Source organism: Benincasa hispida, chromosome 11 (assembly GCF_009727055.1).
Source record: "Benincasa hispida cultivar B227 chromosome 11, ASM972705v1, whole genome shotgun sequence".
NCBI lineage: Eukaryota > Viridiplantae > Streptophyta > Magnoliopsida > Cucurbitales > Cucurbitaceae > Benincasa > Benincasa hispida.
The window spans coordinates 34316042-34336005 of NC_052359.1; the positions used below are offsets into that span (position 1 = coordinate 34316042).

At 33.6% G+C, this 19964-nt stretch overlaps 1 protein-coding gene across 1 annotated transcript; it reads right to left on the reverse strand.

Moving 5' to 3' along the window:
• Positions 1–13960: 13960 nt before the first annotated feature.
• On the reverse strand, positions 13961–17372 carry LOC120091718 (BAHD acyltransferase BIA1-like). Its single transcript, XM_039049828.1, has 2 exons — positions 16403–17372; positions 13961–14671 (listed from the first exon to the last, which is right to left on the reverse strand). The coding sequence occupies exons 1-2, from the start codon at positions 17251–17253 to the stop codon at positions 14143–14145; spliced, it is 1380 nt and encodes a 459-aa protein (XP_038905756.1). The 5' UTR covers positions 17254–17372; the 3' UTR covers positions 13961–14142.
• Between the last annotated feature and the right edge of the window lie 2592 nt (positions 17373–19964).

The following is a 19964-nucleotide window of genomic DNA, read 5'->3' on the forward strand; positions in this document are numbered from 1 at the left end:
AGCCGAATCACCAATGTTGTCGGCGTTTAAGCTCTATAAATAGAGTCGTAGAGCCCAAATTCAAGGCATGCGAGCTTCTGCCTTAAGGCAGATCCTTGTGATCACATTTGAGAGCGTGAGCAAGATATTTTTTTAGAGTTCTTCATTCCTTCAACCATTCCGAGTGACGACTAGAACTTTGCCGGAGATAGATCTCGAGAGAGACTACTCCACCGCCCATCCATGGCACCATCGGCAGCCTTGACATACATCTGATGGAAGCAAGAGATTGCCTATATCTAGCCCTCCACCTCTCTTCTTATTTTTGTATTGTATTACATTTTGGTTTAAGACATTAATACATTTTGTAATCAATGCATCTCTTTATTTCCTTCGACACCATCTTCATTATCTTCTTCTTTATCATCCCTTACTTTAATTGCAATGAACTAAGTAAAGATCACAAGTGTTATTGCATACTCAATCATGCGGAATATAGATAGTGAGTTAATCCTCTTTGTTTAGTGTGAGGCTGTAGCAACGCTTGTCTATGAGCTGTCGCAATGCTTGTTTATGAGCTGATTAGCCGCGACTAATTACCCGAGAGGGTAAGTAGTGAAACTCACTAAGCAGAGTAAGCGGTGTTCTTAGAGATAGGAATATTCTTATGCTTAACGCAACCATGCGTTATAGAGATATAAAGCATGCGGCTGACCACCGAGAGGTGTGCGACACGTTAGTGTGGCAAGCTAGGATTACCCTTGCGATCAAGCTTAAGTTTACGGTGAATTTATCCCTTCCATCATTCAATTTATTTTTTTCATACATCTTATTACGCGTTAATAGTTATCGCGTCTCTATCAATTCTCATAATCATATTTCTATTGCTCAATCTGTTTAGTTAGGAGTAGGAGTAGCGCATAGTCTTTTAACTTCCTCATTCTTTTATTCATCGCCTCAAACACATTACTTCGTAACATTTAGTTACAAGTCCCTGAGTTCGACCTCGGATCACCCCAAGAAACTTGTGATCTCATTATACTTGGCGAGAAAGCAAGAAAACTTGTGATAGGAACGAATGAACATCACATACACGATTCACGCATATTCTTCAGTTCAACGCATGATCATCAACGCATGGAGATCAGCGCATATCATAAGATGCATGCATATTTACTCTCCATTTTCCACCCATCAATCAACATATGGGATGGATAGTTGGTACTAGTTGCAAAGCATGATTAATTGAGCTATTCACATCTCTTTAGTTTCTTCCCTCTCCATGACTCCACCTATCTTTGCACCTGTCACTGGTTGTGCTATATATCAATGACATCTTCATCTTGGTCATGCTTTTGCTAAAAAACTCCGCAAGTTAGTATCACCTATAAACTTAATCAATATTTTAAAAGATGATTCTTTGACTGCTTAAATTGTAAACTTGCGAAACAACCTGTCTTGTCTTTCCATACTTCTTCATCCTCATGTAATACAACTTTTGATTTAATTCACTCTGATATCTATGGTCCTGCTCTTACATCTACTACTTAATGCCTATCGTTATTTTGTCATATTTATTGATGGTTATTCCTACTTTACTTTAATATATTTTTTAAAAAACCGTTATGCCTCATCTCAAGTTTACTTTGTCTTTGCCAAAATGGTTTGAACACAATTTTCTCGAACTATTAAAATTCTTTGCAGTGAAAATGCTATGGAGTATAAGGAGTCAAGTCTTCTCTCATTTCTCACCCAACTTGGCACCTTTGTTCAATGCTCTTGCCCTCCTACATCCTAACAAAATCAGTGAGCATAATGCTAATATCGTCAAATTTTAGATTTTGTTCATAATCAACTTCTCTTTACATCATATCTTGAATAGTTTTGGGATGAGGTTGTTCTCACCTTTGTCTATGTCATTAATCGTCTCTCATCTTCTATCCTTCAAAACATCTTTTCTTTTGAAAGCTTATGTAGCACTTCTCTTTCTTACTCTCATCTGAAAGTTTTTGGTTGTGTTTGTTTTGTCCTACTTCAACCTTATAAACACACCAAACTTAAACCACGTGCTCACATATGCTGTTGTCTCGATTATGGGATTGGACGGAAGGGTTTTTGTTGTTGGGATCCTATCTCAAAATGATTATGCATCCCTCGCCACATTATCTTTTTGGAACATACTACATACTTCAGTCTTTCATCTTTTGATGTCTCTCTCACTAGTTCCTAACCTTTCTTCACTGATCTGTCTAGTGATTTATTTCCTTTGTCTGAATCTCCATTAATCTTGGAGCCTAATCACCCACCCCTTGACTCTGTTAACCCATATTCAACAGATCACCTCCCAGATTCAACACCAGCCTCCAATCATTTGACCCCATCTTTTGATCCTTCACATATCCTTGAGCTTGATCATTTCGCTCCTTTCTTTGCTATCCCAGCCCAACATTTGTCTCATTGCGAAATCCAAATATGCATCTATCACTTTAGTTCGTCGTTCCACTTGGGTAAGGGCCTAATTGGAATGACTTAGAAAAAATATGTTTTTCAAAAATTCATTTTGCAATTAAATACTTTTGATAAGAACTCCTTAATATAAAAGCACACATGTATTTGATAACTTTTACTCAAAAGTGTTTTTATATATAAATTTTTTTGGTACGTTATATACTGAAAATGTTTTTATTAATATTAGATTACTATAAAGGATTTTTTCAGAGGCGGTGGCGGCCAAAGTTGACTAGCAACAGTTTCTGAAAATAGTGGCTAGAGGTTGGCTAGTAGAGATCATCAACAGTGGTGGTTGGAGGTATTGGTGTTGGGGTTGATGCCCTTAATCTCGTAGGATTCTATAGTTTGTAAACATTGTTGAACAAACTCTTTATATGATAGTAAAATATACAAGATTTTATTCATTTTGTCTATAAAATATGTGATATTTTAGTTGCATTAACCACAAACCAATAAACTAACATCCAAGGTTATCTTTGTAACTTAAACATGTATGTGGAGACATACAGGTGGATCATGTTTAAGTGATAACTTAAATGGTCTGTAGTAGATGGATAAGGTTGTGTACCTTATCATGGTGACACTACAAGTATAGCCCACTTTATAGGTGTTACAATTGTTGTAAAGTGCTACAAATGATCTGATCTTGATCATTCATGTATTAAACATGCGAGTGGAGATATTATATATAAAAGAGTTTGTATAAGACCGGACCACGAAATGTTTAGTCTCATTATATAATACGGTTCATAATAGAGACTTACATTTCACCAGGATGACCATAGGTAACAGTTGCAAATATAGACATTAGACTCAAAGTATTAGCAGATATAATATAATGTGAAAACAGTTACAAATATGGCCAAATTTAAATAGTCTATCAACGATAAACCATATTATTGGTAGGAGTCTAAAGTGAGAGATGCATGATTGGATTTAGCAATGGAGACAAATGTACATGAATAATTAATTAAACTCTTTAATTACATTATTCACCATCCGTTAACTGTCGGATACTCCACTAAAGACTGACAACTGCACTCTTCGCACTACAGATATATTTATGTGTCCATTGGATATAACCAATCAACAGTACGATGACCCTTCACAAATTGCTCGTAAGTACAGCTGGGCCAAATTATCGTTTTGCCCCTGTAGTTACATCTAACTCCTTAAATACCACTGATTCCTCTAATGAATAATAGATCATAGTTCTACTATGACTAAACCCCTTTCGAGCAAGGAGAGGCTGTGGCACCAATTGTTCAAGATCCGAAATCAGCCTTTAAGGGAGCAATTTATCTACTTACCTTTGCTTTGGGGAAGGAGTGAATTCCATCTTGTATAATTATATTCATAGCTCCCCAATCACACGAATCCTCAAAATGGTAGGCTTGTTGAGTCAACGATCTGGCTACTCTCACCCATAGAAATCAAAGGACTGCCCTCATAGGTTTCATTTATATGTCATATAATTGTCATAATGTATTTGATACATTATAGTTAAAGGAGAGGAAATAAATATTTGAATGAGATTCAAATATATTTTCTATGAGTGTGATTCATAGTTGTTAAATTTAATATAAATATGATTTATTTTAAATGTCAGAGAAAAGAAACTATATTTTATATTGTATGTGATACAATATTAAAACTATAGGTTATATGTTATATTTGATATATCATATAATTTAATATAAATATAATATGATAAGTTAGTTATCATATTTATTTATATTATTTTATTATTATTTGAATAATAACTTCCCTATCTTTTTACTCCAACCACCTTAGTTAGTGGTTATTAATTTTGTGTTAAAATGAATAAAAGAAAGTGGGTTTCTTTTCTTCCTCAACGGCTAACAATTTGAGATTGTTGAATGAATGAGAAGTATTTTCTGTTCTTGATTTTCTTGAGAGCTTTCTCAATCTTCTTCTTCCTCCACTCAAACTATCTCTCCTAACCAAAATAGTCAGAGTCTACCACTCCTGGGTTCTCACCATGAGAATAACAAGTACTCTTTGTGGTAGTGTCTGGCTTACTGTTCAAGGATTCTTCAAAAAGGTCTTCAAGAAGTTGTTAAGTTCATGACTGCTCGAGGGATACATGAAGAAAAAGGTTCTTAAAAGGTAATATATCTTGAAACCCTTTTTCTGTAAAAAGCATGATGTAATTTATTTTGAATGCATATCTCACTGTAAATTATGTTTTCAATAATTAATGGAATTTGGACGATCCACTTATGCTCAAGGATCTCCTCAAACGAGTTCCAATTGGTATCAGAGCCAGGTTGTTGGTTTTTTATTCTAAATTCTATTATTGTATTGAATTCATTTACAGATTGGTGGGTTTTATAATCTACATTTCGTTTATATGATAAATGTTTATGGATGGCTTGTTGATGGATGTTTCAGGATAAAAATCTCAGTTTATGGCTTTTTGTTTAATTTACAAAGTTGGTTTGTAAGGGCCCTTTCGTTTTTGGGCAATAAATTACAATCGAGTCTATATTTGTTAAATTTTTAAGTCACTCATGAGGCTTCAGAAGAAGGGTTGCAGTGCATTTCGTTGGAGAAGATGAAACGGAGGTTGTCGCATCGTGTTGCTTGAGCTAAACGATCGTTTAGTTTTTGTTATGCGAACGTGTAGAGTTTACTACAAAATTGTGTAGCATTTGCTAAACGATCGAATAGCTAATACTACGCAATCGTGTAGAGTTTGCTACACGATCGTGTTGCATTAGTTGCATGGTCGCGTAGGCGCTTGCTTGGTAGACGATCACACGATATTAGATACTCGACGCATCCTTGTGTGTTAAACGATCGTGTAGACTATCATGCTCATTGCATAGTCATTAGCTACACGATCAGATAGTATATGATACTCGACGTATGGATGTTTACTACACGATTGTGTATACTTTCATGCTCATCGCATAATCATAAGCTACGTGATCGCATATAAATGATTGAATATACTCGACTTCTTGCTGCTTGACGATTAGGCATTTCTACATGATCAGCTGTAAGGGTTCTTTGTGGAGCGGTTCAAGACCCGGATCACTTGTTCTAAACCGGTGGACTCAAATTTTGTAATAGTTAGCCTTAGTTTTTCCGTTTTAGAGAGTTTCTATCACAGTCCATCAACTTTTAGTATAAATATACATGTGATGTATGTTTTTATTATATACCATAATGTATGTCATATAGTTTTTAAACCCACCATAGGTTATGCATTTATTTTCATGCATCATTTTACATTATAAGTGTTATAATATACTAGTATGGATGATTTAAATTACATAAAGCATGCTCATGCATCATATAATATAAAAAATATAGTATATGTATGCATGCATTATAGTATATCCATGCATCATTTATATTATAAAGGTTATAAAATAAGGTTGGATGGTTGTATGGAATGTAGGCTATAGTATAGTTCATTACTTAATTATATTAATCTTATATATTAGTAATAAATGAACATTGCATGAAGCATAACACTACCTTAGGTTAAATTATAAATGTTATAATTAACTTATGTATGTTTTTCATGTAATGATTGGTTTTAGTTGTTTCATTTACTTATAATTGTTATAATAAATGAAATTAGAATTAAAATCAATAATAAAGAGTTGCATGCAAACCTTAGACTTTAATCATTTTTTAAAATTGTTATAAAATTTGATTGAGATAGACCTAAGATTACGTTTCTAATGAGATTAGAAATCTAAGTTTAATCTTTTAAATCGATTTAATAGGATTAAATTGATTCCTAATAAAAGATTAAATATGTAAAAAATGTATCTATAAGGGACCTTTTATCTAATGTTGGTTCTGGCTAGGTTGGGGTACTTAATTCGATGGAATCGTCGTACCCTTACCTGGAAACCTACCTAGAAACCTACTTGGAAAGGTAAATTAGATAGATTTGTTACATGCATGCAAGTTTGATGAAAAACTATTAAAGAGTTTAATGAGACTTGAATCAAAGTTGTTTAATCATCAAAGACAAGAGTTGTTTTTTAGCAAATTAAACAAACATTAGATAAAATCGGTAGTCATATTTTCTAAGTTAATTAACCCTAGGTAGAACACTCAATGGGAGGACAATGAGGTATATGATACTTCATTTTTGCTTCTACACGTTTCGCCCTAAAAGTTCACACCTTAAAGTTCATTTTTGCCTCTATACTTATCTAAAAGTCTATTGTTCTAAGTAATGAGAGGGAAATGAGAAAAATGGAAAGTGTGTATTTCATTCTAGAAAACTCCATATAAATGCATATCTTGAATCTAAAAATAGATTTCACAATTTTAGCAACTAATTCCACTAACTCCACAAGAATAGGAACTTAGACTTGCCTACAACTAAAAATAACTTCAACTATTTCCTAAAAACTAGGAATTGACTAGACCAACTCAAAACTAATTTGCAGTTTTGAGTTATTAACATTCTCCTCCTAACTTAAATACTGCAAACACCTAACTTGCTCCTAAGAGCTTAAAAATGACTCACACAAAACCCAAATTCAACAAATGATCATCCATCTTGTTGTACCATGCCCTAGGAGTTTGCTTCAACCCATAGAGAGTCTTCTTCAACAAATAAACCTTCTGCTCTTATCCTGGTATGATGAATCCATCTGGTTGCTCAACATAGATCTCTTCTTCTAACACTCCATTTAGGAATGCTAACTTTACATCTAGTTGATACACCTTCCATCCATGTTGGGCTGACACAGCCAGTAGTAATCTGATTGTGTCCATTCTTGCAATTGGTGCAAAAGTCTCAGAAAAATCAATTTCTCAGACTTGTACATACATTTTTTTTTTTTTTTATGAAAATGCTCCAATCTCTTGTGCCATAACTTAGTGTCATTTACTTGACACTTAAAAGCTATTTTCTCCTTCTCGTGTGGATCCAAATAGAAGCTCTTGTGCTGCATCTTTATTTTGAACAACTAATTCCCATTGGAATCAGAAATGAGGCACTTTCCTTCTTCAAACAACACTTTCAATCCCTTCTCTAATAATTGACCAACACTTAACAAATTTTGATCAATCTCAGGGACAAACAACACTTCAGTAATCAACTTGGTTCCAGCACAACTCTCTATTGACACTGTGTCCTTCTCCTTTACTTCTAGATACTCATTGTTTCCTTTCTTCACCCTTGACTTGAATGACTTGTCAAAGTCCTTGAACAACTCTTTGTTACTTGTCATGTGATTGGTACACCTACTATGAACCAATCAACCATCACATTAAATGACTGATGAGAAACAAGTAGCCATAAAGAGTTGATATTCTTCTTGTTGTACTACAACATGTGCTCCTCCTTGCTGTTAAGTTTTTGACATCTTCTACACTTAACATTTGGCCTTCTCCAGCATCTGAAATGTGGATGATTCTGCTTCCTACGGTGCTTGCATCTACTACCAGCATCCTTTGCAGTAGACTCTGAGCAACTGTTGCCACTTCCCTTCTTCTCTCTTCCACCTTCTCCCTGCTGCACTCTAGCTTTCAATGCCCCCTCAATGCTTCATTCTTGTCTTATCAACCTTCTCTGCTCTTGTGCTTGCAAAACACTAACCACTTCTATCACCTTGAGTTTTAAGAGGTCTTTAGTATTTTTTAAGGAAGCAATGGTTGTTTCATCTCTCAGGTACTGAAACTAGAATCTTTTGAACCAATCTATTGTCAGATAAATTGGTTCCTAATGCTCTTGCCTTGTTAGCAATCCCAATCAACTTATCTGAGTACTCTTTAATGGACTCAGAATCCTTCATTTGCATTCTCTCGAATTCTTGCACCAAGTTCAACTCTTTCATGCTTTTATTCCTCTCACCATCTTCATACTCACTTTTGAGGAACTCCCAGATCTCCTTTGTCGACTTCAAGGCTATAATTCTGTTGAATATGGAGGGAGACACAGCTGCATTTAGGCAAGCTCGAGCTTTTGCCTTCCTGGTGACCCTCTTCTTGTGAGTCTTGATCTGATGTGTTGTTAGGTTATCAGGAAGTGAAGCAATCTCATAGTCTTGCTCAATTACTTCCCAATAATCACATCCCTCCATGTAGACTTGCATTCTGATAGCCCATGCTTGGTAGTTTTCACCATCAAACACAGGTGGAGCCAATGAAGAAAGACTGTTTGATCCTAATTCCAAACCTAACAACTCTCACAAATGTATCACTCAGTTTCTCTCGAAAATATTTCACTGATTCTCATTCACAGATCCCTTAAGAATTGAAGGCTCTGATACCACTGTTATTCTAACTAATGAGAGGAAAATGAGAAGAATGGGAAGTGTGTATTTCATTCTAGAAAACTTCATATAAATACATATCTTTAATCTAAAATTATATTCTACAATGTTAGCAACTAATCCCACTAACTCAACAAGAATAGGAACTTAGACTTGATTACAATTAAAAATAACTTCAACTATTTCCTAGAAACTAGGAATTGACCAGACCAACTCAAAAACTAATTTACAGTTTTGAGTTACTAACACATTTGGTTATGTTTATATGTTTTAAGATTGAAGACAGCCTTTCTCAAAATTGAAAATAAGTCAAGCAAACTACTTAACTAATATGTCACAATCATTTTCAATGTATGAAACCTCTACATTTATCTATTTGATTTTGGTTACCTTAGATTTGCATTATGTAAATTAATGAACGATTTATTCTCTGTGTGTTGTATACTATATATAATTTATATAATATATATAATATATATATATATACATATTCTGTCTATTGTGCTTGGTTTCTACTAATAATTTTGAAAGCACTTTCTTTGCTCTTGTTTCTCCTTGTACTAAAACCACTCCCTTTTCTTCTCTTCTTAGATGTTGTCATGGCTTTTTCTTCAAACCTTGCTAATACAAGTCTAAAGCACAACAAGCTTCCCGTTCAGATTCTTTTTCCTTTCCCTCTTCTTTCGTGGAGAGTTGTCAGTCAGGGAGGTAGGGGGCAGTGTTTTAAAAAAGTTATTGAGGCTTATTATGCCTTAAGGCTCACCTCAGGGGCAAGACTCCAACTTCTAGCCTCGAAATTTGTAATACATGTTCGTGAAAATACACCAAGGCTTAAAATCTCTACGCCTCGTGTAATGGTTAGAAAAATAATAATAGTGAAATTTGAACTATTACTACTTTTACTAGTGTGACTTTAAGAACATTAAAGACAAAATTTATAGTATAAATAAATCCTATTAATGATAACAATAGTTATCCGTGTTAGTTATCCGTGTTAATTTATTAATTTAAAAGTTAAGAGAGTTGACTTTGTTGAAATTTTCATATAATTAATTATTCTTGTTAATTTGTTGTCATAGTTTTACTTATAGGATAGGTGAAAATATCTTGATCAAAAGTTAACATTTGTTTTGTGCGATTTGTATTTATATAATCAAGGATTTGTTACTTATTCAAGAATTGTCTTTTTTTTTTCTCCATCTTTAGCTTTTGCATTTTGGATGGGAAAGGGGTGGTTTCGAACTTCTTCATTCTTTGCATTTGTATTGTTTATTTTGAATTTTATGATCGAATGAATCAATCCTTTGTTTTATTGTTTTCCATTGAGGTTCATTTGGGATGCCTTATGATTGTCAATGTATTTATGATTATGGTCGATGTTGACCCTTTACTCTTTTTATTGGCTAAAATCTTCCCCAAATTTGAACTTTCCTCTTTCATTTCCCTAGAAACTTAAACTTAACTGTAATTTGATGATACCAAGGTGCTCGTTTGAACTTCCTCATATTCTGCTCTCAAGTTAGATCTATGAATGTTTGTGCAAAAGGCTATTTAATTTGAGTTGTTATGTAGAAAATTGCATTTTCATGGACTCTCCCAATTTTTGTCTTCTAAGACCAGCTGAAAGATTTGACATCCAACTTGTATACTTAACAAAGCATATATTATGTGCTAATTAACTTGGGTTTTACTTTTCTTACTTCTTTTAGTCAAATCTATCTTTATGAGTTTTATTTTTGGGTTTTCTTAGACCTAAAACGCCTGCAAACTGGAGAATCCTCAACTTGAATTTCATTTTTTTCCGAAAAGATGATTGCATCCAATAACACTAAAAATGGTGCACTTTCTTTTTTTCTAGGATTTTGAAGGAAAACAGAATATGAACACATAAATAGAGAAAGTAAAGTTTGTTTCATAAGGTAAGTCTTGCAAGTAGGGGACTACTATTTTCTTCGTACAAAAGCTTCTTTTTCCACGATTTGCAAAATTTGGCTTCGGACTGTTGGTGGTTTATGTTTTCTTCGAAATAGAACATTGAAGAATTGAAACATTCCTTTTTTTTTTTTGTGCAACTCTCGGGTTGGAACAAGTGAGAGTTGTCATTCAAGAGGAACTAAGCAAGAGAGATGAATAGTTGCGAGCGATAAATTATAAGTTTGGACTCATGAAAGTTTATTTTATGTAAATCCACTTGGTTATGTTAAATGTGTATTGAATTTAATTTTACAATCACATTTGAAACAACTTGTCACTCTTATAAAATGATTCTATTGTTTATATGCGAATTGATTATTATTGGCTATCACGACAAGATTAAAAATGCTACATGTTTTTATAGCATTTTTAATTATTGAAAAACAGTCTATTAAATGTCAATTATAAATTTTTTTATTGTAACAAAAAGCTATTAAAAGTAAATCATAACATTTCTGTAATGTTATAAAATGTTTTCATAACATTAAAATCATGAAATTGAAAATACACTATGAAAAGTAAGAAACTTTCAATAACATCAGCTAAGACAGCATGTTTAAAAATGCTATAGAAAGTCTTATATAACATTTTTTTCATGCTATTAAAAATGCTATAAAATAGTTTTGACAATATTTTTTATTATGCTATTAAAAATGCTATTAAAAAGAAAACATAGTTTTTGGCTAACACTATGAAATATTTCAATAGCATGATAATTCTACAATAAAGAACAGACTTTTTATAGCACATATTATAGCAGATAAAAAATGCTATCAAAAGTATTAGACTTTCCATAAGATCGCCTATGACAGCGTCTCCAAAAGCGCTATCAAAAGTCTACATAGCGTTTTTGGCATGCTATTGGATATGATATTTGTTGTAGTACTCCCCACGATTTCTCTCCACTTTTCTTCTGTTCTTAGTCTCAGAATGTATCAAAACAATTCCTTAGTGTTTATCTTGACGAATATAATGGGCTAAGGTATTCGTTTTTAGCTTGAGTTTTAGGATTTGTCTACTTATCTTGATTTATTTTTGAGCTTTTTAACCAAGATTATTATAATTATTAGATTCAATTATGTTCTTTATATATTATGATTATATATTGAACGCTTCTGAATTTTATAATTGTAGCTTTGATTAATATTTGATACGTGACATATAATCTTGTTTTAATCACTAGAAGCAATAGGTTATGTTAGCTTGTGAAACAATTTTGAAGAGTATTATTCTAACCAACTTAAGTGGCTTTTCCGATTAATTTGGTTAGGCATAATTGATTCTAGCAATGAGAATTCTATGATCAAATACATTGAATAGGAAAATTTCGTAATAACCCAAGCTAGGCTTTCTCACGTAGACTTTCAACACTTTACTTTCTATTTTATTTTATGCATTTAAATTTCTCTTGCAACAAAACAATTTCAAAAAGTCCCCATTTTGGTTACCCTCGGACTGCAATCTGTTTCATTAAAAAACTCAAGGATTCCCTGAGTTCGACTTGTGCTATCAACTATCTTAGTTTTGACTGGATACAGTTAAACTAATTGGTCTGAATTTAGGTGACGAAATCCGCTCCGACAAGTTTGACATGACATTTTTCCATGTAGTGCACACTCGATAACATTTTCTTCACAAAATCTACATACTTTTTTTACCTCCATGCCATCTTTCAAACTATAGGACTTTTCCCATGTCATCTTCATGTCATTCTTTTCTTGACTTATTGAGCTAATATTATATATAAATTTGAGCTCAAAATTATTTGCCGTTATTGTCAATTTGCTAGCTTTTGAACATGTAGTGTGAAAGCCCTTTAAATCTTCTTTGTCTTGCTTCTTGTAATTGCTCCTTCAGGTACATGCAACGATTCAATGGTCAAATTCACGTCACTTTTATTGTGCTTCACAAAATAAGGTGAACCCTATAAGTTATAGACTGGAAAGCAAAAAAAGAAAAACCTTAAATTGATTGCTACAAATCTATTAGTCGATAGTTAAACCCACATAAGAAATAGTTAGATTGAAACAATGAAAAAGAGAGATGGAGCAACACGCAATCAATATAAACATTGAAATTATATTATAGCAATAAAGATGGGTAGGGAGATTTGGGAAATTTTTTTGAAGCTGACCTTGTCGCTCACGGTAGCATAAATTGAATATTTTTGCTTCATGATAGCTATCGAAAAGTGCTATCTTATTTCACTTATTTTGGACTCATTTGATGAGTTTACATGTTTTTTCTATGCATGATTGTGTAGGTATCGAGTATTAACAGGATAGAATTGACCATGAAAGTGAGATTCGGGCTAAAACAAACCAAACCAAAACTTCAAAAACATCAACCGAGGAAGAGATGAAAAATTATCAAAATGTCCTTAGGGCGACACCGCAACACCAAAACCAATAACTGTGCAAAGGAAAGTGTGCCACAGTGCTTTCTCGATATTTGTGGCATGACGCGAAAAACAATAGCTTTAGATAGGATTAGCGTCGTAGTACTGTTCTATGGCATCGCGACGCTCCAGAGATTAACGGAAAATTGAAGACGTGTAGCATCGAGCGTATTACATGCATAGCCGAGCAACGCTATGACAAAAAGACACCAACACTGCAGTGCTTCGCTACGTTTATAAAAGTCCATCTTTTCCAAATTAGGTCATTCTCCCTCGATTTTGCAGCCTCCACTTCACTATGCTTCTTGTATTTTCCCTTTCCAACTTTTATATACTTGTATTTTGGTTTATTAGCATTTGATTTGATCTTGGTACATCATGAGTGGCTAAGTGGCTAAGGTAAGTCTTCTTCTAGCTTAGGTAGGATGAAACTCATTTATTTTGGTTGTGAAACTTGTTAATTCAGATTGCTTGCTGGATTTATATTGTTCTTGGATGTAGTTTAACTTCTATGCTTAGCAAATCTATGAACGTTTTTTTGCCAATCTTCATATTTTCTTTGTTAATGTCCAGGGAAAATACATCTAATGTGTTACTCTCAAAAGGGCATGGGCTAAAACATGTTTGGATGTGGATTTTAGGTGGTTTAGAACAATTTTTCACAACATTTCATGATTAACTTCAAGAATGAAAACGAGTAGTAATTTAGGGTATTTAGGTTGATAATCATCTTAGCTTGATTCCTTTGCTTAAAGCGGGTGTTTAATTAATATGGACACTTTCTAACCCAATTGATAGAGAATCTAGATTAATTAAGCAATTAATTAATGATTTAGGATGTCGTGCTTTGGTCTTTTGGACAAACAAGCTAAGGATAAAAACAAGCAAGCAATGCATCTTAGAGTTCCATGATCGACCATAATACTTGGTGGAATCCGATTCCCTAGTACAGACTTTTAATTAACTATTTTCGTATCTTAATTTCGGTTTCTACTTTCACGCAAGTTAAATTATATGAGCTGGAGTTTTGAGTTCACAAAATGAGAGAAGCTCTTGATTTTGCAGAAACACCTCCATTTCCTTCTTCTCCAAGCTCACCATAGCTTCAATCCCCTCACCATCTTTGGAATCCATCAACAAAATCATATTCTTCCATGGAAACTCCGGTACAGTGATCCATACAGGCTTCCCCCATCCAAAATCCACATCATACACTGGAAATTTGCACCAGCTAGAACATGTATACAGTGTACAATCCCCTGGATTTCTCACCTTCTCCAGTGATTCTTTGGCATGTAATTTGTAAAGTAAACCCCATTGTTCAGCTCTGTAATTTGTTGGGAACGTTTTGCAGAACTCTTCAAAGTTTCTCTTCATGTCACCCACTAAGTCCCATAGCTCCATTTCCTGCTGCTCCGGCATCGTCAATGATGCTATGAAGGATGAGATTATGTTTCCAGATAATGTCGCCGGCAATGGCGGATCCACTCTGTTTCGTAAGTTGATGAGCTGAAGCAGAGTTGTTGCCGGCACACTTTGATAGAAGAAATTAAAATAAATGTTTCGTTAATCCCAACATAAATCCAAACAAGCTAAGTAAAAAATAATACATTTTCATTAGGAAAATAAAAAGGAAATTAATTATTTAAGTTGTGTTTAGTATAACCTCTCATTTAAAGGAAAAAGATAATTTTTTTAGTTTCCCACGTTTGAGTTTACTTTTCATTTCATTTTTACAATTTAAAAGGTTATACATGCCGACAAATTTTAACTTTTATTTCAATCTAATCTGTGTCATTAAAATTTTCCCCATTTTTCTTATTTTTTATTCTCTCTTCGTAAATATCAAAACTTTAAATAAATGTTGAATGTGCTTTCTCATTTCTATTCATGCCGACAAATAAACATAAGAAATTTCAACGACTAAAGTTCCGACGAGCTGCTTTGCTCTTTCCTCTTGTAACAATTTCATTTTTGGTTTTTGGTTTTTGAAAATTAAGTCTATTTTTTCTCAATTTCTTATAATCATTTGCACATTTATTAAGTACGGTTAAATTCTAAGCAAAATTTCAAAAACAAAAATAAGGTATTAATTACTTTTTTTCATTTCAAATTTTGGCTTGACTTTTTTAGACAATTAGTAAAACGTAAATAATTAAGAAAGAAATTTGGAGGTGAAAGCAGTGTCTATAGACTTAATGTTTAGAAACAAAAATAAAAATAAATAAATGGTTACCAAATGAGACCTAAACAATAATTTTCTTTAAAGTTTTTTTTAAAAAAAAAAATTGAGAAAGGGCTAATTTGAAAACAACTCACTCATATTTGTATCTCGGCATCAAACAAGACCTTAAAACTTCAAGTTAAAGTATAAAATCGGACAAATACCAAAAAGCCTCAAATTAAAAAACTTCCCTAAAACTCAACAAATTGATAAATCACCAAATACAAAAGAGTTGACAAAAATTATCATCTTTGGTACCTTCTTAACTTATCACATTAAATAGACTAATTTCAAGCCACAAAATTTGTATTGCACATGTTTTCTTTTAAATTTTTCCTCCCACTACTTATACTTATTAATTATGACCCCAATTCTTTAATATCTCTTTTAAAGTTTAAGGGTATAAACTTTTGAAAATGTATGGATATTTTTTAAAAAATTACTAACCGTATATGCATTTTTAAATTCCTTTTTTTAGGTTTAAGAATATTAATGAAAAGTCTGAAAATTTAGGAGTATTATTTTTTAAACTCAGTATAAAGTTGAGAAGTATTTCCTATATTGTGGCCCATTTTATATACCGAAATTGAAAAGAAAAACAATTCTGAGCCTCTAAAATAAAACAAATGAAAGGCCATGCAAAAAATACTTTAAAATATAAATTGGCCCATAGTTAATTACATAAAAATTGACTTTTGTTTCAAAATAATTTTTGACCCATTGTTTCCAATTAAGGATTAAAATATTAGATATCAGGATTTTAATTTTATCAATATTATTATAAACAAAGTTCCACATTGATCTAAGAAGAGGTCAGATAATTATTTATATCGATATTAGTGTTTTTAGATGGTTTGAAAGCAAAATCAGAAGAGTTTATGTCGAAAATGAAGATATGAGGATAAATAGGGAAAGTTCACTTATATGATATCTACGATCATTCCTTTTTCTATTTAATGTGGATTTTTTTTCAGCTAACAATAATATCGGTAAAATTAAATTCCGATATGATATTTTAATCCTTATTTCAGACAAACATACTAGCTATGATATAGTTTAAAGATGATACAAACCAAAATTAACACACCTGTAACTGAATTTTTTGCTGAAAGGGCAGCTTTGTAGATGAAGGCAGTGAGAAGCTGAACTCTAGTTGGATTCTCTACTTTCTCACATACCATACTTTTAAGAGCTGCAATTTTTGAACCCTCAAACACAAATCTCTTTGAGCTAACAACATTTTCATCATGTCTCTCTGTTCTCGAATCTTCCCCGCCGCCGCCGTCCAATTCCAGCGGGAAAAAACTTGCCCCATTGAACTGAGGAGGACTACTAAGCGTCGGTGGATCACCGTCACCGGAGCTACGAGCAATGAAAGCCCAATCCTTCATGAAGTTGGTCAACGATGCGAAATCCGCAATTTTGTGAGAGCACAACACATACATAACTTCTCCTCCACATTCAAATTGAGTCAACTGAACACACAACAAAGGGTTTAATCTTTGGTCATTTCCATCATTGATTTCATCGAAAAAAGTCAACTTCAAAATCTCCTCACATTCCATATTGAAGTTGTTCATAAATTCTGACATGGGACACCTGAGCTTTGCCTCCGAGACGATCGCACCCATGTCATTGCAGTCGATGGAATTGCCTCCGTCCTGGAGACGGCCGGCAAAAGGGTAGTAAAAAGTCAAGGCTTTTGAGAGGCTGTCTTTCAGAAGCTGCCGGCCATGGCTGGAGCTGATATTATAGCTATTGTAGAAATAGAGAAGGCGTATATACATGTTCGGGGCTTGTTGATCGAAAAGGCTGAGGGGGAGATTCTTGAGTTCTGGTGGGGTTGAAGATAAAGGCTTGATGGTTTCTTTACTCACTATTTCAAGCTCCATCCTGTTTGTGTAGCTATTGAAGAAGAAGCTCAACTATTGCCAAGTTAAAAGCTGTGTAGATTATTCAAAGTCCAGTGAGAGAGGGGACAAAGGGAAAATGTTGTTTCTTAAATATGTTCTTGGCTTAGTTTCTTGATGAATAACTGAATAAGATTCTCCAAAAGAAATATATTTTAACATGGGTTTTGGGATTATTTTGGAGTTTTATGAATTATAAATTTAAATTAATAATCGTATTAATTAAAACTTTTTATTGGTTTATTCCATCTCTCACATTTTATTTAGCTAAATACAGCGTGAGATCTATAATTTTATCAATAAAATCCTTAAAATTATTTAAAAATCAAATCAATATAAATTCTCGGTTATGAGCATAAAATACTTAGATGTATTTCAAGTTGCATCCATAATATTAAATTTTCATCGACATTTAGATATTTTTTCATTGGTATTTTCAGATTTTATGGATTCGACATCAACATTGAAGTGAATCGAGATTTTCACTATATCATATAAAATCTACACAAATGTCTAATCATAAGTTGTCATGCACCAAATTCATCATGGATCCTAGTCTTGATGGGCCAATCCCTATCATTAATCACCGATTCTTAGTTATTCTGAGCGTTAGAGCAATCAATGAGCCATGGTTTGATAACTGGTCCCTGTCCTAGTCGTTGGTCACTGTATAGGGATCAGTTAACCATCTAAAAAGCTGTATCAACCATACATTTTATAAACTACTATGCCCATGAACTTGTCAATGGGAAATTATAACAATTAAATAGGGTTTATTTATTCTATAAATAAAAAATTGACAACACCCACTTGATTTTTCCTTCTGGATTATTTTTTTTGGACTTCTGACACATTTGACAAAATAAATTTTAAAAATTAATACACAATTGAAACATTTGATATAACTCTATTTTTTTTTCTTCGTTCGTTTGATTCTTCAACAACATTAGTTAATAAAATTGATGGATTGCTCTCCTTCCTTTCATGTGGAATTCTTCTTTTGGATATATGACTTTTCAAGGAAAACTTCTATTAAATATATTTTTCTTTTTTTTTTTTTTTAAAGAGGTATTGTAATTAAAGTGTGGGGTGGGAGAATCAAACCTTAAACCACATGATTGATAGTATGAATATTATAGCAATTGAGCAACGCTCTTGTTGACAGCTTCTATTAAATATTTATTACAGTAATTTTAGCATGTTTGATAATTTAATTATGAGAGGGTATTTGGCACGACGAAATCACAGGACCAAGATTACCCTATTGAGTAAAAACTTCGATGTAAATTTAGTAAATAGTAACTTTGACGGATAATATTATTTTGCAGATTGTTTTCAAATATAGGAAAATGAATCAAAATATTTACAAATAATAACAAAATATCACAGACAGTAGTCTATCATTGTCTATTGCGATCTTATCAAAATGTGATAATTTGTTATTATTTGTAAATATTTTAGTAGTTTTGTCACTGTTGAATGAGAAATTTTGGACCAATCACAAGCTGCCACATCATTTACTAAATTGAATGATGAAATTCTAAATCAGTAAATTTAGACCAATGAGGAGTTGACACATGTCTCGAATTGAAGTTGAAGACAAATTTTGGTGAAGTCACGTGATGCCATCATGACCGTTGAATCGGGTAAGATTAATTTAGCCTTGTCTGATATAATTATTTGGGGAAAAGTAGAGTTGAGCCCAAAATCGGGCTTAATGAGGCCTAAATACCAAAGTAGACCCAGATCCAAATAATTGGGCCTAAAGGTTAGGCCCAAATCCACGGGCCCACTAAACCCATGGGTTAACCAGGCTCAAATCCATGGGCCAACTAAACCCATGGGCCAGCCAGCCCAAGCCCATGAAACCCATCAAAGAGCCTTATAAATAAAGTAACTCTTCTCATTTCAAAGGTCAACAATTCTACATTCAGAGAGCCCAGAATTTATCAACAAGCAGAAGACTCTCAAGACTCTTGAAGTTGCATTCCTAGAAGACAGAAGACCCTTGACGACACAAACACTCTTCTAAGACTTCTACTTCAAGAACGTTTGGTGCTTTTCTTCTTCAAGTCAAGCATATCCACCCAACCGAGAGAATCAGAGGATCAAGTACTAGAGATCGAACTACATTGCATCAAATCAACCTCAACATCAATACCAACTCAAGTTCAACTCCACAAAACATGTTTCTCTGGAAGTCTTGTGTGAATAAATTGGTACGTCCAGTGAGACCTCTCTACCTCTCATCTCTCTCTCAGCATCCAAACAAGGCAAATGGTACCTAAGAAAATGGCATCCAGATCTTCCTCCACAAACAGCTCTTACACGGGACCTGTCACCCGCAACCACTCCAAAGAAGCCATGCAGGAGCAAGAGCAAAGCTTCCTCATCGCCTATAACATCTTGAGGCAAATGACGGAGTCCACACGAGGCGGGGTTGTCATTAAAGAAAACCCCCTGTTTGACAACTCTACTTCCGCCTCCAACAAGCCGAAAAGGGATTCACAGTCAGATGTGGTTTCTGTTATGATGGCAGACGTGACGGCGAAAGCGGCCATGGCAGAAATGGAAAGGAAGATTAACTTTCTAATGAAAGTTGTCGAGGAGCGAGACCATGAGATCACTACCCTAAAAGAATAAATGCAGACTCGAGAGGCTGTTGAATCAAGCCAAACACCCACGGTCAAAGC